Source organism: Myotis myotis, unplaced genomic scaffold, assembly GCF_014108235.1.
Source record: "Myotis myotis isolate mMyoMyo1 unplaced genomic scaffold, mMyoMyo1.p scaffold_m19_p_11, whole genome shotgun sequence".
Taxonomy (NCBI): Eukaryota; Metazoa; Chordata; class Mammalia; order Chiroptera; family Vespertilionidae; genus Myotis; species Myotis myotis.
The window spans coordinates 71904229-71923654 of NW_023416315.1; the positions used below are offsets into that span (position 1 = coordinate 71904229).

At 37.1% G+C, this 19426-nt stretch overlaps 1 protein-coding gene and 1 non-coding gene across 5 annotated transcripts in view; one reads left to right on the forward strand and one right to left on the reverse strand.

Moving 5' to 3' along the window:
- The window catches only part of CFTR (CF transmembrane conductance regulator), a 208143-nt gene that overhangs the window by 78715 nt on the left and 110002 nt on the right, over nt 1-19426 (reverse strand). For 3 of the 4 annotated variants that reach the window (XM_036328866.1, XM_036328867.1, XM_036328869.1), the window contains 4 exons: nt 17714-18440; nt 14951-15079; nt 3813-3850; nt 3093-3346 (listed from right to left, as the gene is read on the reverse strand). In XM_036328866.1, coding sequence (XP_036184759.1) covers nt 3093-3346; nt 3813-3850; nt 14951-15079; nt 17714-18440 — 1148 coding nt within the window. The remainder of the gene's footprint in view (nt 1-3092; nt 3347-3812; nt 3851-14950; nt 15080-17713; nt 18441-19426) is intronic. The other variant, XM_036328868.1, reaches the window with a different exon arrangement.
- Nucleotides 2432-2535, forward strand: LOC118666650. The gene has a single exon (XR_004971008.1). It is a non-coding gene; the product is annotated as a U6 spliceosomal RNA (small nuclear RNA).

Consider the following 19426-nt stretch of genomic DNA (forward strand, 5'->3'; position numbering starts at 1 on the left):
AAATGGTGTTGGAAAAATTGGACAGATACATGCAAAAAATGAAACTAGACCACCAACTTACACCATCAACAAAAACTAGACTCAAAATGGATAAAGGACTTAAACATAAGTTGGGAAACCATAAAAATCTTAGAAAAATCCATAGGCAGCAAAATATCAGACATATGTCGTAGCAATATCTTTACAGACACAGCTCCTAGGGCAATGAAACCTAAGGAAAAAATAAACAAATGGGACTACATTAAAATAAAAAGTTTCTGCAAAGCAAAAGAAACCATCAACAAAACAACAAGAATGCCCACTTCATGGGAGAACATATTTGCCAATGTTATATCCGATAAGGGCCTAATCTCCAAAATTTATAGGGAACTCATACATCTTAACAAAAGGAACTTAAACAATCCAATCAAAAAATTGGCAAAGGACATAAATAGACACTTTTCCAAAGTGGAAATACAGAAAGCCAAAAGACACATGAAAACATGCTCAAAGTCACTAATCATCCAAGAGATGCAAATCAAAACAGTAATGTACCATCTCAAACCTGTCAGAATGGCTATCATCAACAAATCAACAAATGACAAGTGCTGGTGCGGATATGGAGAAAAAGGAACCCTTGTACATTGCTGGTGGGAATGCAGACTGGTATGAAGTTTCTTCAAAAAATTAAAAATGGAACTCCCATTTGACCCAGTAATCCCACTTCTAGGAATATATCCCAAGAAAACAGAAATACCAACCAGAAAGGATATATGTACCCCTATGTTCATAGCAGCACAATTTATAATAGCTAAAATTTAGAAACAGCTTAAGTGCCCATCTGCAGATGAGGGGATTAAAAAACCATAGTACATCTACACAATGGAATACTATGCTGCTGTAAAAAAGAAAGAACCCTTATCATTTGCAACAGCATGGATGGACATGGAGAGCATTAGAGCATTATGCCAAGCAAAATAAGGCATGATCTCACTCATTTGCGCAATTTAATGAATAACATAAACTGATGAACAAAAATAGAGCCAGAGACATAGAAGCATCAAACAGACCATCAAACTTCAGAGGAAAGGTGGGGGGAGGGGGTAAGAGATCAACGAAAGGACTTGTATTCATGCATATAAGCATAACCAATGGACAAAGACACTAGGGGGGTGAGGGCAAGTGCTGGGGGGTGGGGGTGGCCAGGGAGAGGTCAATGGGGGGAAAGGAGATATATGTAATACTATATGTATACTTCAAACAATAAAGAGCTAAAAATAAATAAATAAATAAATAAAACATGTGGTGGTGATGAGTATATCCAAACAAGGCAAGGTGTTAGTGACCCACAAGGACTTCAGAATAAATATAAAGATCTTCCTGCACACTAACACTGGAATTTTGTTAACCAGTAAAAAATAGATTGATATTTCTTATCTTGAGATTCATAGATACAAATCACTCTAAAATCTTCAATCCTGGAAGTTATTCTTTCCTTTATAATCAAATGCTTCTGTGTCTACCTCCTCTCCCTTTGTCTGTGAATTCTTCCAGGGCAGGTACTGTGCCCCATTGATCTTTTCCTACCAACCCCTGGCTCAGTGCCACACAAAGTAAGTACTCAGCAGACTGCTGTAAGGATAAAACTTGGGGAATTCCTTATTAAACTCTAAATGGCAATTTGACTAAATGAGAATTAATGGAATTGATTACTTTCAATGTACCTTATTGCACTTAGTTTCTGGGTTTTTTAAAATCTTTGGTCCCTTTATTTCACTGCTCTTACTTTTTGTGATTTTATTTTTATTAAGGTATAATTGACAAATAAAATTATAAGGTATTTAAAGTGTGCAACGTGATGATCTGATACATGTACACGTTGTAAAAGGATTCCTCCCATTGAGTTAACATACCCATCACCTCTCATATCTACATTTTTAAAAATTTATTTTATTTTTCCCATTACCATTTATGTCTTCTATGCCCCTTTCCACCTCCACCTCCTCCCCTTCCACAATCACCACACTGTTGCTCATGTCCATGAGTTCTCTCTCACATTTTTTTTTGTTTTTGCTCAATACCTGTCTTCCTCCCTTCCTTCCTTCCTTCCTTCCTTCCTTCCTTCCTTTCTTCCTTCCTTCCTTCCTCCCTCCCTCCCTCCCTCCCTCCCTCCCTCCCTCCCTCCCTCCCTCCCTCCCTCTCTCTCTCTCTCTCTTTCTTTCTTTCTTTCTTTCTTTCTTTCTTTCTTTCTTTCTTTCTTCTTTCTTTCTTTCTTTTCGTGAGAACATTTAAGTTTCACTCTCTTAGCAAATTTCAATTGTATAATAAGGTGTTAGCAATTATAGTCACATATTATACATTAAATTCTCAGGCCTTACTTATAACTGAAAGCTTCTAACCTTTTACCAACCTCTATGATGGTATAAAAAAATATTTAAAAAATACATTTGGTGTGCTCACTTTGGCAGCACATATACTAAAATTGGAACGATACAGAGATTAGCATGGCCCCTTGGCAAAGATGACACGCAAATTAGTGAAGTGTTCCATTAAAAAAAAATACATTTAGGATTTCAACCACCACCAACCTTACCCAGCCACCCCCCCACCTCCACCCCCCAAAAAAAGAAGGAAAAAAAACACACCTGAAACAAATTTGTGATCAACTTTGAACAGCTACAGGAAACTAGATTATTTTATTCCACCAAAATATTTTATCTGTAAAAGAATTCTATGTTTTCCTTGGTTGCTTCAAATCTTCTACTCTCTTCAACAATACTGAACATTGGCAGCAAGAGGCCTTGAAGGGGTTAGGCCAAACATCTGAATAAAGAACAACGGACCCAGAAAGACCTGCTGTTCTATTGCAATACCATCAACATCAATTTTTAACAAACTGAGCTACTCCAATGAACTGATACAGAAATGTGAAGAGCAACAATACCTGACAGTCTATATATAGTATCTGGGAAATGTACATGCCTGTCATAAGGAAGCTCGACAAAGTTCAGATGGCTCTGTGCAAAGCCAACACTACCGCTAGAAAACCAACTAAATCACAGACCCTTTTGATGGCGGACAAGCAGCTTCAGTTTGTAAACCTAGTCAGGTACCTGCTTTCAACGTGTTGAGGGTTGACATAGGCGCATGAAGAACAGAATGTAACATTTTGTGGTGTAAAATTTTCGACACTGTGATTAGAGAATGCACTAGTGGTAAACCTCGGAAGAATCCCAGAGCAAGCAAAGTGTCGGCTACTCCCACATAAATGTAAAAAACATAAAATGCGCTGGTTCTGGTGAAGATCACTGGAAGATAGCTGTTATTTGTACTTGCAGAACTATTCCCTTTGTCTAGAGGAGGTGTTCTGTAACGAAAAGGGAAATTGTTACTCAGCAACAAAACCTTCCCATTGAATTTCCAATACTATATGCAAAGGAAACAGAAGTTGAGTCGAAAGAAACACGAATATTTCATTAGCAGAGTTTATGACTTTAATCTCAAGAATTTACTATTGCAAGAAAGTAGATTAAACTTTTTCACCATTGAAATAGATAAAATGGATTCTTATTAAGTACTCAGAGAAAATTCTAATATATAATGTTTTAAATATTTTCCTTGTGTTTCATGGAAACTGAACACAACTGAATTCTTCAGAAATTGGTGAAAAGCTGCAGGATCTGCACATGCTCACAATTTTAAAAAAATAATTCCATTTTTCACTTCTGTGATATTGTAGGGAAATGAAGCACAGTGGATATTACAATACTTACTAAGTCCCAAATAATCAATAGTAACAAAATACAATCCACAATAGGACACGGAATACTCACTCTTTAACTATCCACAACACAGCCAAATAAACAGCCACCTGCAATGGAACAATCAATACACAGTTGATTTTTTTCCCACCATCTTTACCTGTTCTTCCCAAACCCACCTCTAATTCCACCATGACCAACATCAAAACACACACAATTACATTTTCACTCTCTTTCCATTATTTGTAGTAAGTTAATGGGGTTTAAATTTCACTGAATTAAATGCTTTGTCATTTTTTTCTTCATTCAACAGGAAGTATTCATCACCTCATAGGAGAGATAAGATCATAACTTAATGTTTTAAATAAACTTTCTTTCTTATAAAGAGACTAATCTCAGTCTGCTAGCGGATAATTTATCTGGTTATTTATAATCAGGTAAATAATTTCATTTGTCATGCAATGATTATGAGGAGCTAATCTCTATGAGACCAATTAATTATTGGAAGAGATGAGATTATTATTTATGAAAATCAGTTAAAAGTCTCAACAGTATAAAAACTCACAGTTTATGAATAAAGATAAGGTGCATTCACTAAATAAAACTAGATAAAACATACACTATCTGTACTATTTGGGCTTTCTCAGGTGGAAACTTTTGGCTGATGGACAAATGTTTTCTGCCATAACTAAACAAAACAAAATTTTAACAACTATGTGTTTTTTTTACTTCCTTTGATATGTAAATGATCTGTTCTATATCAATTTGACTTTGTAGTCTCTTCAACTTGTGGAGAAACAATCTTCAGTTGATGCCCCCACAACTGTAATACTAGAAATGACTGAAATGATACAATTTGCTCAATAATAACTAAACCAAAAATTCAAATAGAAAAAAACCCCCACAAGAAATGTGAGTAAAATAATTTGAAAAGGAACACAGCATAGAAATAAGCAAGGAAGAAACAAACAGTCTTGGTTTGAGAAATCTATGTCTTATTTCATACTCAAATGTATCTTAAGTATTTAATAGTACTATATAAAAATTTATGAAGAACATTTAGCATTAGTTAAGAAATTACATTATAGGGGGAAGGTCAATGGGAAAGAAAGGAGACATCTGTACTATTTGTAATATTTTAAACAATAAAATTAAATTAAAAAAAGAAATTACATTATGAAGTCCTATACTTGAAACAGGTGTATCTGTGTTAGTTAAATTCACATATCAGATAGGAGTATAATGATGAAAAATCTAATGGCATCAATCTCGCTTTCCTACTTTTCTTCATTGTACACATCGCCTTTATGCACTGTATTTATAAAGAGAAAAGCTACCCTTATTTCTTTGAAACTCAAGATGACAAGAAACTCAACAATAATCTATGTCAAAAGTCTTTGTTCCAGTACAAATGTTTTTCTATTTCCTAAGACTAATCAAGACGCTCAAGGATTTAGATAAGGATATATTTCTGAGTCACTCTTTGGTTATTATAGTCCCACTTTGTTCCAATTAAAGGAGTGTCAACAATGCTGGTATTGCCAACATGCTCTGGATGTGAGTAAATCCCAGACTAAATATTTTATAGCATTTACTATGGAGCAATAACCAAAGCAATTTTCCAAAGAACTTATCTAATGAGTATAATATAAAGTTATTTCCTGGCTCTTGTGGATAGAGACATGGAACCTGCAACCCAAACTCTTTTTATTGACTGAAACAAATACCTTTCCAAACACTTGACATAATGACTTTAGCAAATATACTTGGACTATATAGAAACAATTGAGTAAGCAAGTTCGATCATTTCATTTCCAGAATGATTTCAGATTATAAAAGTTCACACAATTTAGGACAGAGTGGCTATCCTGTATGGTTAAAGTAAAAAAGTCTTTATTTGCAGAGTTTTAAACATCATCCCATGTAATAGGAAACAGTACAGTGTAGGCCAGCACTATCTAATAGAAATCTAAATAATAGAAATGTTATATATGTGCCTTGTTCAATACTGTTGCCAGTGATCACATATGGCACCTAATCACTTGAAATGTGGTTAATGTGTGTGAATGAGGAACCAAATTTTAAGTTTTTTAAAATTAATTTTATTTAAGCTATATGATCATGCATGGCTGGTGGCTACTGTATTGGATAATTCATGCATAGATTATAATAACTATTAGTTATGTAGGTGTGCAGACAGATTATCTGTTATATATCCATGTTAGGCATCGGGATCTGATGATGGCATTCTCTAAGGATATATCCATGAATGGCCAAGATGATGATTAATGAACTTTGCAAATGGAACCAAGATGAAAAGTAAAACCAATATTTAAAAAGCTAGAATTAAAATTATGAAGGTAATTTGTCTACATGATTAAAATAAAATGGATATGAGTGTAGAATATCATAGTACATACATATGGAAAGAGAAGTCATGTACCTACCTTTGAAAGACTTATTTGCTAAATGAATTACTAAATATCTTAGGAAGAGTGATAGATGAAAGTTGATCAAGCATGTAGTCAATCCTTATATTATGGTTTCAAAAAGAAAATATAATGTAGGACTAGGGCAAGAATATATCCAGGACCTATGAGGAACCCTGGTGAGACACAATTCTGATATTGACAACTAAAGAAAATTGGTTTGAAAGAAAAGAAAACTGCCAAGGGCAAATGTGATAAGACCTGGTTTATAAAAGGCTCAGAAAAGTGAATACAAGCAAATTAGGTATAAGAGTCCAACATTCTATCATGAAGAGCTTTAATTGACTGCAGAGAAGACATAACTAGATATTTCACTGTGAAAATCTGCAGAGGTCTTTAAATATGACTGAAGGTTCGCAATGCTCTAGATGTTAAGCCTAGTTGATAACAGTAATCCTTTCCAGTCATAACAGATGTCTTTGCCTGTCCTCATGCCCACAGCCAATCCATTTTGCATATAGCAGACTGAGTGAGCTTTTATTTTATTTTTAATTTGTAAACGTTTTATTTATTTTGAGAGAGAGGAAGGGAGAGGGAGAGAAACATCAATGTGAGAGAGAAACACTGATCAGATGCCTACCCTATGCTCCCCAAGCAGGGACCAAACCTGCAACCTGGGCATGTGCCCTGACTGGAAATAGAACCTGTAACCTCGCAGTGCACAGTTTGATGCTCAACCAACTGAGCAACACTGGCCAAGGCAAGAATGAGCTTTTTAAAACATAAAGGACCACATCACATCCTTCCTGAAGCCTTTAAAGGCTTCCTATTGCATTTAAAATAAAATGTAAGCTTTTTAAGATAGTCAGGGGTCCCGGGAGTCCAGTTCTGGCCTACTTTTCTACATCACCACATACTGCTTCCTTCTCTCTCCCACCCCCCAATTACACTAGCCTCCTCTCAGTTTCCATGATTTACCAAACTCTTCAAAGACTTTGCATTTACCCCGGTGTTTGTATGTCTGAATCTTCTTATCATTTGGGTGTCAGTGAGTGTCATTCCCTCAGAAAGGCCGCCCTGCTCACCCACCTTTTCCCACCTTTATGTTAAAGCAATCTATTTCCTCCTAGTGCTTATCATGTTCTGTAATTATTTCCATCAAACTGTATTTAGTATCTCTCTCCTCCTTCAGAAAGTACTTTATAAGAGCAGAGAGAAGTCAATTGCCCTCTTTTTTTTTTTTTTAAATATATTTTATTGAGTTTTTACAGAGAGGAAAGGAGAGAGATAGAGAGTTAGAAACATCGATGAGAGAGAAACATCGACCAGCTGCCTCCTGCACACTCCCCACTGGGGGTGTGCCCGCAACCAAGGTACATGCCCTTGACCGGAATCGAACCTGGGACCTTTCAGTCCGCAGGCCGACGCTCTATCCACTGAGCCAAACCGGTTTCGGACAATTGCCCTCTTTCACATTGTATCCTCAGTGCCTAGCACAATACTTAGTAAACAGTCGGTATTTGGTAAATCTGTAAATAAAGTAATGGATAAGAGAATAATTTAAAATATACTTACAGATGTCAACAGAGAGAAAGTATACAATGATCATATAGAAAACACATTAAAAAAAGGTGACATGTTATGTAAAGATAAAGAACCAAACCTTAATGGGTTTGCCTCAGTGGACAGAGTGTCGGCCTTCAGACTGAAGGATCCCAGGTTCGATTACGCTCAAGGGCATGTACCTTGGTTGCGGGCACATCCCCAGTAGGGGGTGTGCAGGAGGCAGCTGATCGATGTTTCTCTCTCATCAATGTTTCTAACTCTCTATCCCTTTCCCTTCCTCTCTGTAAAAAATCAATAAAATATATATATTTTTTAAAAAGATAAAGAACCAAAATCCAATTTATCCCACAAGCTTTGTACATGTACAGAATTCAGAATGACCTCCCAAGTCACGAAATGAGATCTGTGTTAAATGAATACCTATGAAAACACTATTCACATTTTGAGTTTTACCAAAGGAACACAGCATTATGTATGTTCTTTTAACATTATAAACCTAAGTACATTCATGTGCTCCATCTGTATGCTTTGTTTACTTCTTCACTATATGCATAGTACAAAACATGGTGTCTGGCATATTGAGGGAACTACAAAAGTATGTGTTGAATGAGTTAAAGGTTGAATGAATGACAGGAAGCGATAGTAAAGTGACACCTTGTCATGACTTAACACATGATTTTAATGCTTCATAGGTCAAATCATGTCCTAAAACTGAGACCCAATTTAAGTAAAGCTGCCTTAAAAGGATGACTGTCGATCAAAAGCAGCAGTGGTATTATGGGAGCATATTACATGTCCAAGCTACCCAGGGATTCCTGATTAACAGACAGAAGGGAAATCATAAAAGAATAAGATATAGCAGTTCTCTGACACATTTCTGAAAAATCACAGAATGAAAGCACTACACAGGACTTTTTTGGATACTCCAACCAACAATAACCGCTGGTATAAAAGGAATCAGGAAATTGCCTCCTAATCTATTATTTGCATTTTTCTCTCTATCTAGTCAATGATGCCAAGCAGGAACACTAGAAACACCAACATAAAAATTTTATAGCCTACATCCTTGGTGCTAATATCTCAGAACTTACAGAAGATATTATTCTACAGTCTGAAAAATGGTACAAAAGTATAATGGTAGACTGACCCTTATCAAAATGATATGCTACTGATAAGGAGCAATAAACTGAACAGACCAAACTAATATTTTCAGTGTATCACTTTGAAAATTTTTAAAAGTCTAGGTATTCAGTACTGTAAAAGATAAGCTTATTGAACCTACTGTATATAATAAAATCTAAATTAAAGTACAGCCCCTATGAGAACTAAAACTAAATCACTTTCACCAAGAAATATATTTTAACCTTTATTTAAGTTCTCTGATCATGATGAGCATGAGGCTCTAAACAATGTTTAAAAGAACTAAACTATCTTCCAAAGCACTGATGAGATATTTCAAAGGTAATGAGAAAGAGGAACACTGCTATCAAGAAAGGAGCTTAGAAAAAACCAAGATGGCGACATAGGTAAACACCGGAGATTGCTACCTCGCACAACCACTTCAAAAATACAACTAAAAGACGGAACGGACATCATCCAGAACCACAGGAAGGCTGGCCAAGTTGAAATTCTACAACTAGAAGGAAAAGCATACCAAGACTCAGAGGAGGTGCGGTGCGGAAGTAAGGTACGGATGCGCATGCAGGGAGGGCTGGCGGCTGAGGACACGGTTGTCTTTTTCAATCGGGAGGGAGTCTCAAGCTCTGAGCTTCAGTTCTGGGCGAGTCTCTGGGGACCCAGACTCATACAGGAGAAACTGGACTGTCTGGCATTGGTCGGAACTCGAGGGCAGCTTTCTCTCGGAGGTGATTGCAGTGATTGCCGGGACACTGAGAAGTGGGGACTCTGAGGGCAGGACTGAGAGCAGCCACAACTGCTCACTCTGCCCTGTTGATCCCCTGGGACCCCGCCCAGGCCAAGCCGTGCATGGAGGCTTTTGCATATGAAAGGCCTGGCCCTTTGCAATCTGATAATTACCTAACAAACTGCACCTCAGGTAATTGGGGAGGCTGAGCCACTGGGACTTATAGGACACCTAGCACACAAAGCCACCCTATCGACACAGCGAAGCATAAAAAAATGCAGAGACAAAGAAACAGGACACAAATGACAGAAATGGAGGAAAGCAAACTACTGGATATAGAATTCAAAACCACACTTTTAAGGTTTTTCAAGAATTTTCTAGAAACCGCCGATAAACTTAATGAGACCCTCAAGAAATCTAGTGAGACCCTCGAGGCTGTGATAAAGGACCAACTAGAAATTAAGCATACACTGACTGAAATAAAGAATATTATACAGACTCCCAACAGCAGACTAGAGGATCACAAGAATCAAGTCAAAGATTTGAAACACGAAGAAGCAAATAACACCCAACCGGAAAAGCAAAATGAAAAAAGAATCCAAAAATACGAAGATAGTGTAAGGAGCCTCTGGGATAGCTTCAAGCATACCAACATCCGAATTATAGGGGTGCCAGAAGAAGAGAGAGAGCAAAATATTGAAAACCTATTTGAAGAAATAATGACATAAAACTTCCCCTACCTGGTGAAAGAAATAGACTTACAAGTCCAGGAAGCGCAGAGAACCCCAAACAAAAGGAATCCAAGAGGACCACACCAAGACAAATCATAATTAAAATGCCAAGAGCAAAAGACAAAGAGAGAATCTTAAAAGCAGCAAGAGAAAGACAGTCAGGTACCTACAAGGGAGTACCCATACGACTGTCAGCTGATTTCTCAACAGAAACTTTGCAGGCCAGAAGGGAGTGGCAAGAAATATTCAAAGTGATGAATGCCAAGAACCTACAACCAAGATTACTCTACCCAGCAAAGCTATCATTTAGAATTGAAGGTCAGATAAAGAGCTTCACAGATAAGGAAAAGCTAAAGGAGTTCATCACCACCAAACCAGTATTATATGAAATGCTGAAAGGTATCCTTTAAGAAGAGGAAGAAGAAGAAAAAGGTAAAGATACAAATTATGAACAACAAATACACATCTATCAACAAGTGAATCTAAAAATCAAGTGAATAAATAATCTGATGAACAGAATAAACTGGTGATTTTAATAGAATCAGGTGCATAGAATGGGAGTGGACTGACTATTCTTGGGGGGGGGGGAAGGAAAGGGGTGTGGAGGATGCGGGAAGAGACTGAACAAAAATCGTGCACCTATGGATGAGGACAGTGGGGGGGGGGGGTGAGGGCGGAGGGTGGGGTGGGAACCAGGTGGAGGGGAGCTATGGGGGGAAAAAGAGGAACAACTGTAATAATCTGAACAATAAAGATTTAATTAAAAAAAAAAGGAGCTAAATAAAAAAAAAAATTTTAAACTATGTAAGTTTTGATTCAAATAAGGTACCAGAATTGTGAACATGAGTGAAAATTATTTGATTAGTCAGGGGTGGGCAAACTTTTTGACTCGAGGGCCACAATGGGTTCTTAAACTGGACCAGAGGGCCGGAACAAAAGCATGGATGGAGTGTTCGTGTGAACTAATATAAATTCAAAGTAAACATCATTACATAAAAGGGTACGGCCTTTTTTTTTTTTAGTTTTATTCATTTTCAAACGGGCCGGATCCGGCCCGAGGGCCGTAGTTTGCCCACGGCTGGTTTAGCTGCATAATTGTGTGCATAATTAAAACAATTACTATTTGTCTACTATCACCATGTTTTTTTCATTCAAAATTATGAGTGCCAGCCCTGCTGGTGTGGTTCAGGGGTTGAGCATTGACCATGGTTAATTCCCGGCCAGGAACATGCCCAGGTTAAGGGCTAGATCTCTAATATGGGGCGTGTAGGAGGCAGCCAATCAGTGATTTTCTCTAGTCATTGATGTTTTTCTCTCTCTCTCTCTCCCTCTCCCTTCTTCTCTGAAATCAATAAAAACATATTTTAAAAAATTATGACAGCCAGTTAATTGGCAATGCCTCCAAGATATTGGCCACAGAGGCTTATCATTTACTATATTGTTTCTTGCTTACAAAATGGCATTATCAACTGTTTTGCCAATTAAAAAGACATTTTTTACAATAATTTTGAGAGCTCAACTAATAATGGGTAGTTATACAGCATTTGCATCTTCTGTTATTATTTAGTTTCTAACACAAAGACAAAGGACCACTATCTTCTTGATTAACTGAGCTAATAATATTGTACACATGTGCAGCAGCTCAATGCTCAATAACTAATTAATAAATTTTATACCATTTTGGAAGATGTATATATTCAACTCTATTGAGTTACATGGGACAAAGGTCCTGTAAATTAACCTAAGTTACCACTACTTCAGATAGGACCATTTTTTCTTACAAAACACTATAAATTAAAAACAATCAAGAAATGTGATCTGTCAATGCAAAGGTTCAAAACATTACCAATTACAAAGAGCTGGTTTGAGAGTAAATGTAGCACAGTTTTATGCACTTTAATGTTGGTCATTTGGCAAGACGGGCAGAGATTATGAGGTAAATTTAAAATATATTCCAATGCAATTTTTATTACTCATGTAAGAGTGTCAAATTACCCAACTCATATTTTTTGTTAAAGTATAAAAGGAATTACTGAAACTTTCATTATGTCTGTGTTATGGACTTGTTCACCTTAAACTATCTTGAGCTTTATAATGATAACATAACCTTAAGGATATTAATGAGAACAAGCATTGCTCAATATGTGCCAAGCCCTACATAAAGTGCTTTATAATCAAGATATCTCTTAACCCACAAAAATTGCCTATGAAGTTGGTACTATTTCCACCTCCATTTTCTGGATAAGGAAACTGAGCTCAAGGAGGTCAACAAACTGGATGAGTTTCATAGTTTTAATAAGACAGAGTTAGAATTCACAGCCAGTTCAGTCTGATTCCAGAGTTGGCACTATGCTATTCAGTGTCTCATAGCAAGCCTTCATTTGGTTGGTTAATTCAAAATAGTAGTATGGCAAGAGAGCTATCCTCAGAACCCAAATTCAATTGGAAACCAATAGTTTAGAGGTGAAATAGCGTGGACAACTTTTTGTGACACACCTTTAGATATTTAACACTATCTTACACGGCCACAGAGGAGCGATGCTATTTTATATAGACTTCTTAAATGAGGTTAGAAACAGCCTAACAATAGGACAAACATGTAGTCATCAGTTTGGTTTCAATTATGTATACATTTATGTAGCCTCAGGAGAGTCAGTTCTTCTGCTCATTTCTTCCCTAAGAGCAGCCCGGGCCTTCCTCTTAGATTTAGATTGTGTATCAGGACACACCCAGATGTTTGTCCTCTGGAATAAATATCTACAGTAAGTAGTCCTTCACAGGCTGAATCCAATCCATAGGTGTGTTTTGTTGTGGCCAGGTAGTGTTTATTTGTTTTTATTTCATTGACTACCCACATTTAAAAACAGTAACATTAAAAAAAATATTAAAAATAAAAATGGTAACCTTTTTTATAGTATATTTTTATTGATTTCAGAGAGGAAGGTAAAGGGAAAGAGAGACAGAAACATCAATGATGAGAGAAAATCATTGATTGGCTGCCTCCTGCACACCCCACACTGGGGATGAAGCCTGCAACCCAGGCATGTGCCCCTGACTGGAATTGAACTTGAGATCCTTCCCTCTGCAGGCCGATGCTCTATCCACCGAGCCAAACTGGCTAGGGCAAAAAGGGTAACATTTTACAGAAAAATCTGGGTTTCCATTTTATCTTGATAAATAAGAAGACAGCAAAACAGATCCCAAATTCCCTGATGGCAAGTTCTTGGCTGGTGCTGAGTTCCAGTTGCCCCCTTGAGACAATTAGAGTTCCAATGTTCTTCATTCAGCCTCAAAACCACTACCTCCACCTGCCAGGCCTTTTTTGCCATTTAGGTGGCTGCTCCTGATCTAGAGGAAAGCCTCACCCATCAATCAGCTTAGAAACCTCTTATGCTGATGTGAAACTGGTTTTGTGGCCTCCTATGTCATTCGCACTTCCCCTTTTCTAAAACCTACTGATATGAAGAACAGCAGGGGCATGGCAAAACACTGCGATGGTGACGCTGAACACAAAAATACTGTGTAAGTAAGTGAGTAATCCAAATCTCTGAAAGGATTGTTTACAAAGATTACTAGGCCACTAATATATTTTTATTTCATTTTTGAAGAAAGTCATTTAAAGGTGGTGATTCATCACTTGCATATTTAATAATGCAATATCTGGAGTCAAATGAATTTAAAATTTAGTACAGAATGACTTTTTCAGTGTTTCATTTCAACCCATATAAGGGCATTCTACTTTGAATTTCTGAACCTCTCTAATAAAAACTCTTTATATAGATGATATGTGTCTGTCTATTTTATATGGTATATATGAAATAATAAAATATCTATATGAAACTATATTTGCCATTATCCTATATAATACAAGGGTAATATGCAAATAGGCTGAATGGCCGAACAACCAATCAAAGCGTAATATGCTAATGATATACTAAGGCTGCTCAACTGCTTGCTATGACATGCACTGACCACCAGGGGGCAGACAGTCAACTGGTGTACAGTCGCTACGATGTGCACTGACCTCCAGGGGGCAGATGCTCTGACCAGTAGGTTAGCTTGCTGCTGGGGTCCAGCCCATCAGGACTGAGTTAAATGGGCTGGACACAGCCTGGAGCCCTCCCTTGCCCCTCCCCGGCCTGATCGTGCACCGATGGGATCCCTCAGCCTGGCCTGGGCCCTCTCGCAATCTGGGATCCCTCAGGGGATGTTGGAGAGCCAGTTTCAGCTCGATCCCGCAGGCCACTCCCCTTGGGAGGGCACCAGACACAGGGCTCATGGCTGGTGAGTGCTGCTGTGGCAGTGTGATGGGGACTGATTGGGTGCGAGTCCACAGCAGGCACAGTGGGGCCGGGATGAGTGGGAGAGGCAGGTTGGAGCTGCAGGTGGCATTGGACTGCGGGTTGTGGCCCGATCCCTGCAGGCCACCCAGAGGGACCCCACCATGTATGAATTCATGTATTGGGCCTCTAGTATAGTATAAAGTTACACATATACATATGTACTTGCATTATGTATATACATTTATACATGTGTACATACAAATATGCATGTATCCTTCCAAACTATTCTTATTTTAACTTTAAATCACAGTAACATTTTACAGCAGAAAATTCTTACCTCAGCCAGAAAAATAACGAAGCACCAAATTAAAACAAAAACTAAGCTCTTGTGGACAGTAATATATCTAAGGTATGTGTTCCATGTAGTCACTGCTGGTATGCCCTCCACATCATCAAAAAAGCACTCCTGAAGAAAAGAATCATGGTCATTACAATGAGACTATACAGTTTCATATCACCTATGACATGGGTCTTTTGTGGTTTTATTTTGAATCTGTAAAAATAAGAAAATATTACTATTTGAAGCTAAGAGTATTTCAACAAATACAAATCACTCCACAGCCAGTATAATGCCCATTGGAACAACAAAGCTTTTTGAAAAATGAGAAACAATGTAATTCTTCAAAATTCTGAAAGCATACCACTGATTATGTAACTATTATTTTTGGGTAATTTCACCATTTTAATGCTTCCAGTGTCACACCTTTAACCAAATGAACAGTACCATCAAGCTGAAGCTTCCCAGAGCTCTCCTTAGTTTATTTCTTAAGTGGGTCCATGGACAAATACACTTTGAAATTTGACTAGCTGTGGACATCGACCTAAGGGCAACTGATGTTTCTAATATTTCCCAGTAGACTAGTATTATCTCTCCTTCCAGCTAATGATTTAAATTACATAATTCTACTCCTCAGTGTACTTCCCTGGAAGTTTTGATTTGTTCTATGTAGATGCATTTCAAAAATTTGAAAAAGAGTGATTGTAGATAGTCCAAAGGAAAAGGATACTTTTGGTTCTCATGAAGTCAACAAAATTCACGGGAAAAGCACTAATACTTCAAAGAAGGGGTTCCAATGAAATTGAAACATAGCCCACTGTTAGGTATGAAGATTTTGGGAATCAAATAAACCTGGCTTTGAATCTGGACTCCACATTGACTTCCTAGATGCTGCTTGAATTTGGGCAGTTGAACATTTCTAAAGTTCACTTTCCTTCTTTGAAAATGAGGATAATGATAGGTACGTTCTAGGGCAGTAATGGGGACCAAGTATATGCTTAGTCCCCATTACTAAGAGCAATCAATAAGTAATAACTAGGTATTAATCAAAGAAATCATTCTTTACAACTAAATTTATGGGCTCAGGTTTGAGAAATTCATTCAAACTGATATTAAAACCATATAGATAAATTATCCTTTAGGAAACCTTTTATAAAAATTATAGAAATACTGAAAGTATGTATCTTAGAGATAATCTATTGTGTTCTTTAATTTCACAAAGAAGAAAACTTTGGCCCAGAAATGTGAAATGATTTGTGATTGTCCATGGTCATACTAGCCTTAATTGATCTGTGCTAGTAAACATATCAACTCATCACAATGCTGCCTGTTTCATCCAAGGCACTTAAGAAATTTTTCTAGTAAATATTAAACAAAACCCCTCCACTTATATTGCTTCCTATCCTATATAATAAAACCCTAATATGCAAGTCGACTGAACGGCAGAACAACCAGTCGCTATGGTGCGCACTGACCACCAGGGGGCAGATGTTCAATGCAGGAGTTGCCCCTTGGTGGTCAGTGCGCTCCTACAGGGGTAGCGCCGCTAAGCCAGAAGCCGAGCTCATGGCTGGCGAGAGCAGCAGCAGTGGTGGGAGCCTCTTCTTACTCCACGGCAGCACTAAGGACACCTCGGGGGATGTCCAACTGCTGGCTTAGGCCCACACCTCGTGCTCCCCTCGGGGGAACAGGCCTAAGCCGGCAGGCGGACATACCCTGAGGTGTCGCGGATTGTGAGAGGGCGCAGGCCAGGCTGAAGGAACCTCTCCCCCCTCCCCCACCCCAGTGCATAAATGTCATGCACCAGGCCTCTAGTTTTTAAAATAAAAGTATTTTATCCTTTAAAACTTAAAGGATAAAATACTTAAAGGATACTAGCACCAACCTTTAGACTTCTTGTCTAAAGGTTGGTGCTAGTATACATTAAGTTTCACACACCTTTTTTTTTTTTTTTTTTTTTTTTTAAAGAATCCTGTCTAGAAATCCAATTTAAAAGATAAAAAAGACCCTAGCCATTTTGGCTCAGTGGATAGAGCACTGGCCTGCGAACTGAAGGGTTCCAGGTTCAATTCCAGTCAAGGGCACCTGTCTGGTTTGTGGGCTCAATCCCCAGTAGGGAGTGTGCAGGAGTCAGCCAATCAATGATTCTCTCTGATCATTGATGTTTCTATCTCTCTCTTCCTCTCCATTCCTCTCTGAAATCAATAAAAATATATTAATAGATAGAAAAGCTCACACTAACTAATTCAGGTATGAATGATATATAAATGACAATATAAGTAGTTCTGTTAAGAGATTATAAGTATATATACCTTACATACAAAAATATTCCTTCCTCTCTAAACTACTGCTATTATCTGATTATATATTTGTTTATACTCCATCTCTTCCCACTGAGGTTTTAAGGTAGTAATAAAGCAGTTTTATAATAATTTTTAATAATTTATGATTATTCTAATTTATAATAATGATTACTACTGGCCTAGTAAACCCAATACTAGCCCTTGCTTTGATAATATGTTTTATTAGAAAAGACATGTCCATTGCAAAAGGAAATAGTTGATTCTTTACACTTTTAAGTTGATTCTTTTGCTTACATAATTATGAACTTTGCACTTCCAGAGTCTTAAGGTAAACTTCATGCTAAAGCCATAATTTGAGTAAGTTTTGTGACATACTAATATGCATTCAGTTGTACTCTGTGGCAAAAAAATAAATAAATAAATAAACAACAACAACAAAACACTAATAATTTATACACACCTTTAAATCTTCTTCATTAATTTCTTCACTTATTTCCAAGCCGCTATCTTGAGATAAACGCCTTGAATATATATCCATTTCAGTTAAGTTCCCCTGAGGGGCCAGGGACATCTTTCGTGTGGATGCTGCTGGGGTTCGGTGAATGACTTGGCCTTGGTTCACTGAGGAGCGTGTCATCAGGTTCAGCACAGACTGCCTCCTGCGCCGCTGAAAGGTGGGACCAGTGTTCATCACATTGCTGCGAGGCAGGATGGCCTCCCCCTGCTCAGAGTCTGGAACTAAGGACAGCCTTCTCTCTGAAGGCTCTTCTGAATCTTCTTCGATGCCATTAATTTGTAATGGAGTCTTCTGTACAATGGAAAACTTTTTTAAGGAGCTGATTGGATTGAGAATAGAGTTCTTCCTATTTTCACCAAACTCTCCAGTCTGTTTAAAAGACTGTTTTTTGGTTTCATTCCTGGGGATGGCAGCATCTCCTTCTAGTGAGAAACGCCGTAAAGTCTCCGTTAGGATTGAATTTCTTCTCTCTGCACTAAACTGATCAAAATAATCGTATCCCATGAGCTTTGAACTGAAGTCAGGCCGTAGACTTTGTAATTCAGAAAATGTCCCATAAAAATAGCTGCTACCTTCATGAAGAATTAATATTTTGTCAGCTTTCTTTAAATGTTCCATTTTAGAAGTGACCAAAATCCTAGTTTTGTTAGCCATCAACTTACAGACACAGCTTTAAGAATATAAAAAAATATAAGTAAGATGTCAATTTTATGAACTCTTTATTACAATACAATATGTATTTCATTTAAAGATTTTATTAAGGTATTCTTATATAAAACCTCTATAATACAATGTTATTATACTTAAAATAATTCTAAAAGTAAATACCCAATACTAATTAATTTGGTGCCTTTTGAGTTACTATAGCATGAAATACTGTATTACTGAATTATTATAGTATGCGATATTGTAAAGTTGAGTGTTAAGAGACCTAAAATGAAATTAAATATATATATTAAATAAATATTTGAGTTTGAGCAAATTGGTTAACCTCTGGGTCATGATTCATTCATCTAGAAACTGACAGAATTGTTAGATGACCTTTAAGATTCCTGAGGGGGAGGTGTATATGTCTATGTATCTTCTGACATTTCAGAGCTTTCCTGTTCTTTACATTTTTTATTAATTTCTTTTTACGTTTTAAGTTGACCACCAATTTAGTTCTCAAAAGTTTATATTAAGACTAATCTTAATTGTTAAATCAACAACAACGACAAACCTAAGAGTTAAATAATGAATTGATCCTCCTCTAATAAAATTTCCCTCTAACCTAGAACTACATCCAGAACAGAATCATCTAAGGGAGACAAACTCCTTTTAGGCATTAAAACATTTCATATTGTATAGAAAGAGACATAATTCTAGAGGGTACTCTAATATACTAGAGCATATATACTACATGGCTAGCAAAGTTTATATGGATAAGAAGTTATTTATCATAGTCATAGTATTGTAAAAATAGTATGTTAGGTATTAAATTCAACTAAATTCTAGGAAAGGTGCTTCCAGGAATAATTTTATACACACATACATCTATATCCTTTTTGCTTAAAATCTTTATTTCTAGAAGAGTATCATGATAATTCTCATAAATAAACTACTTCATAGTCTATGAAATCAGTTTGAAGCTTAGAAATCAAGTCAGATAACTGTTTT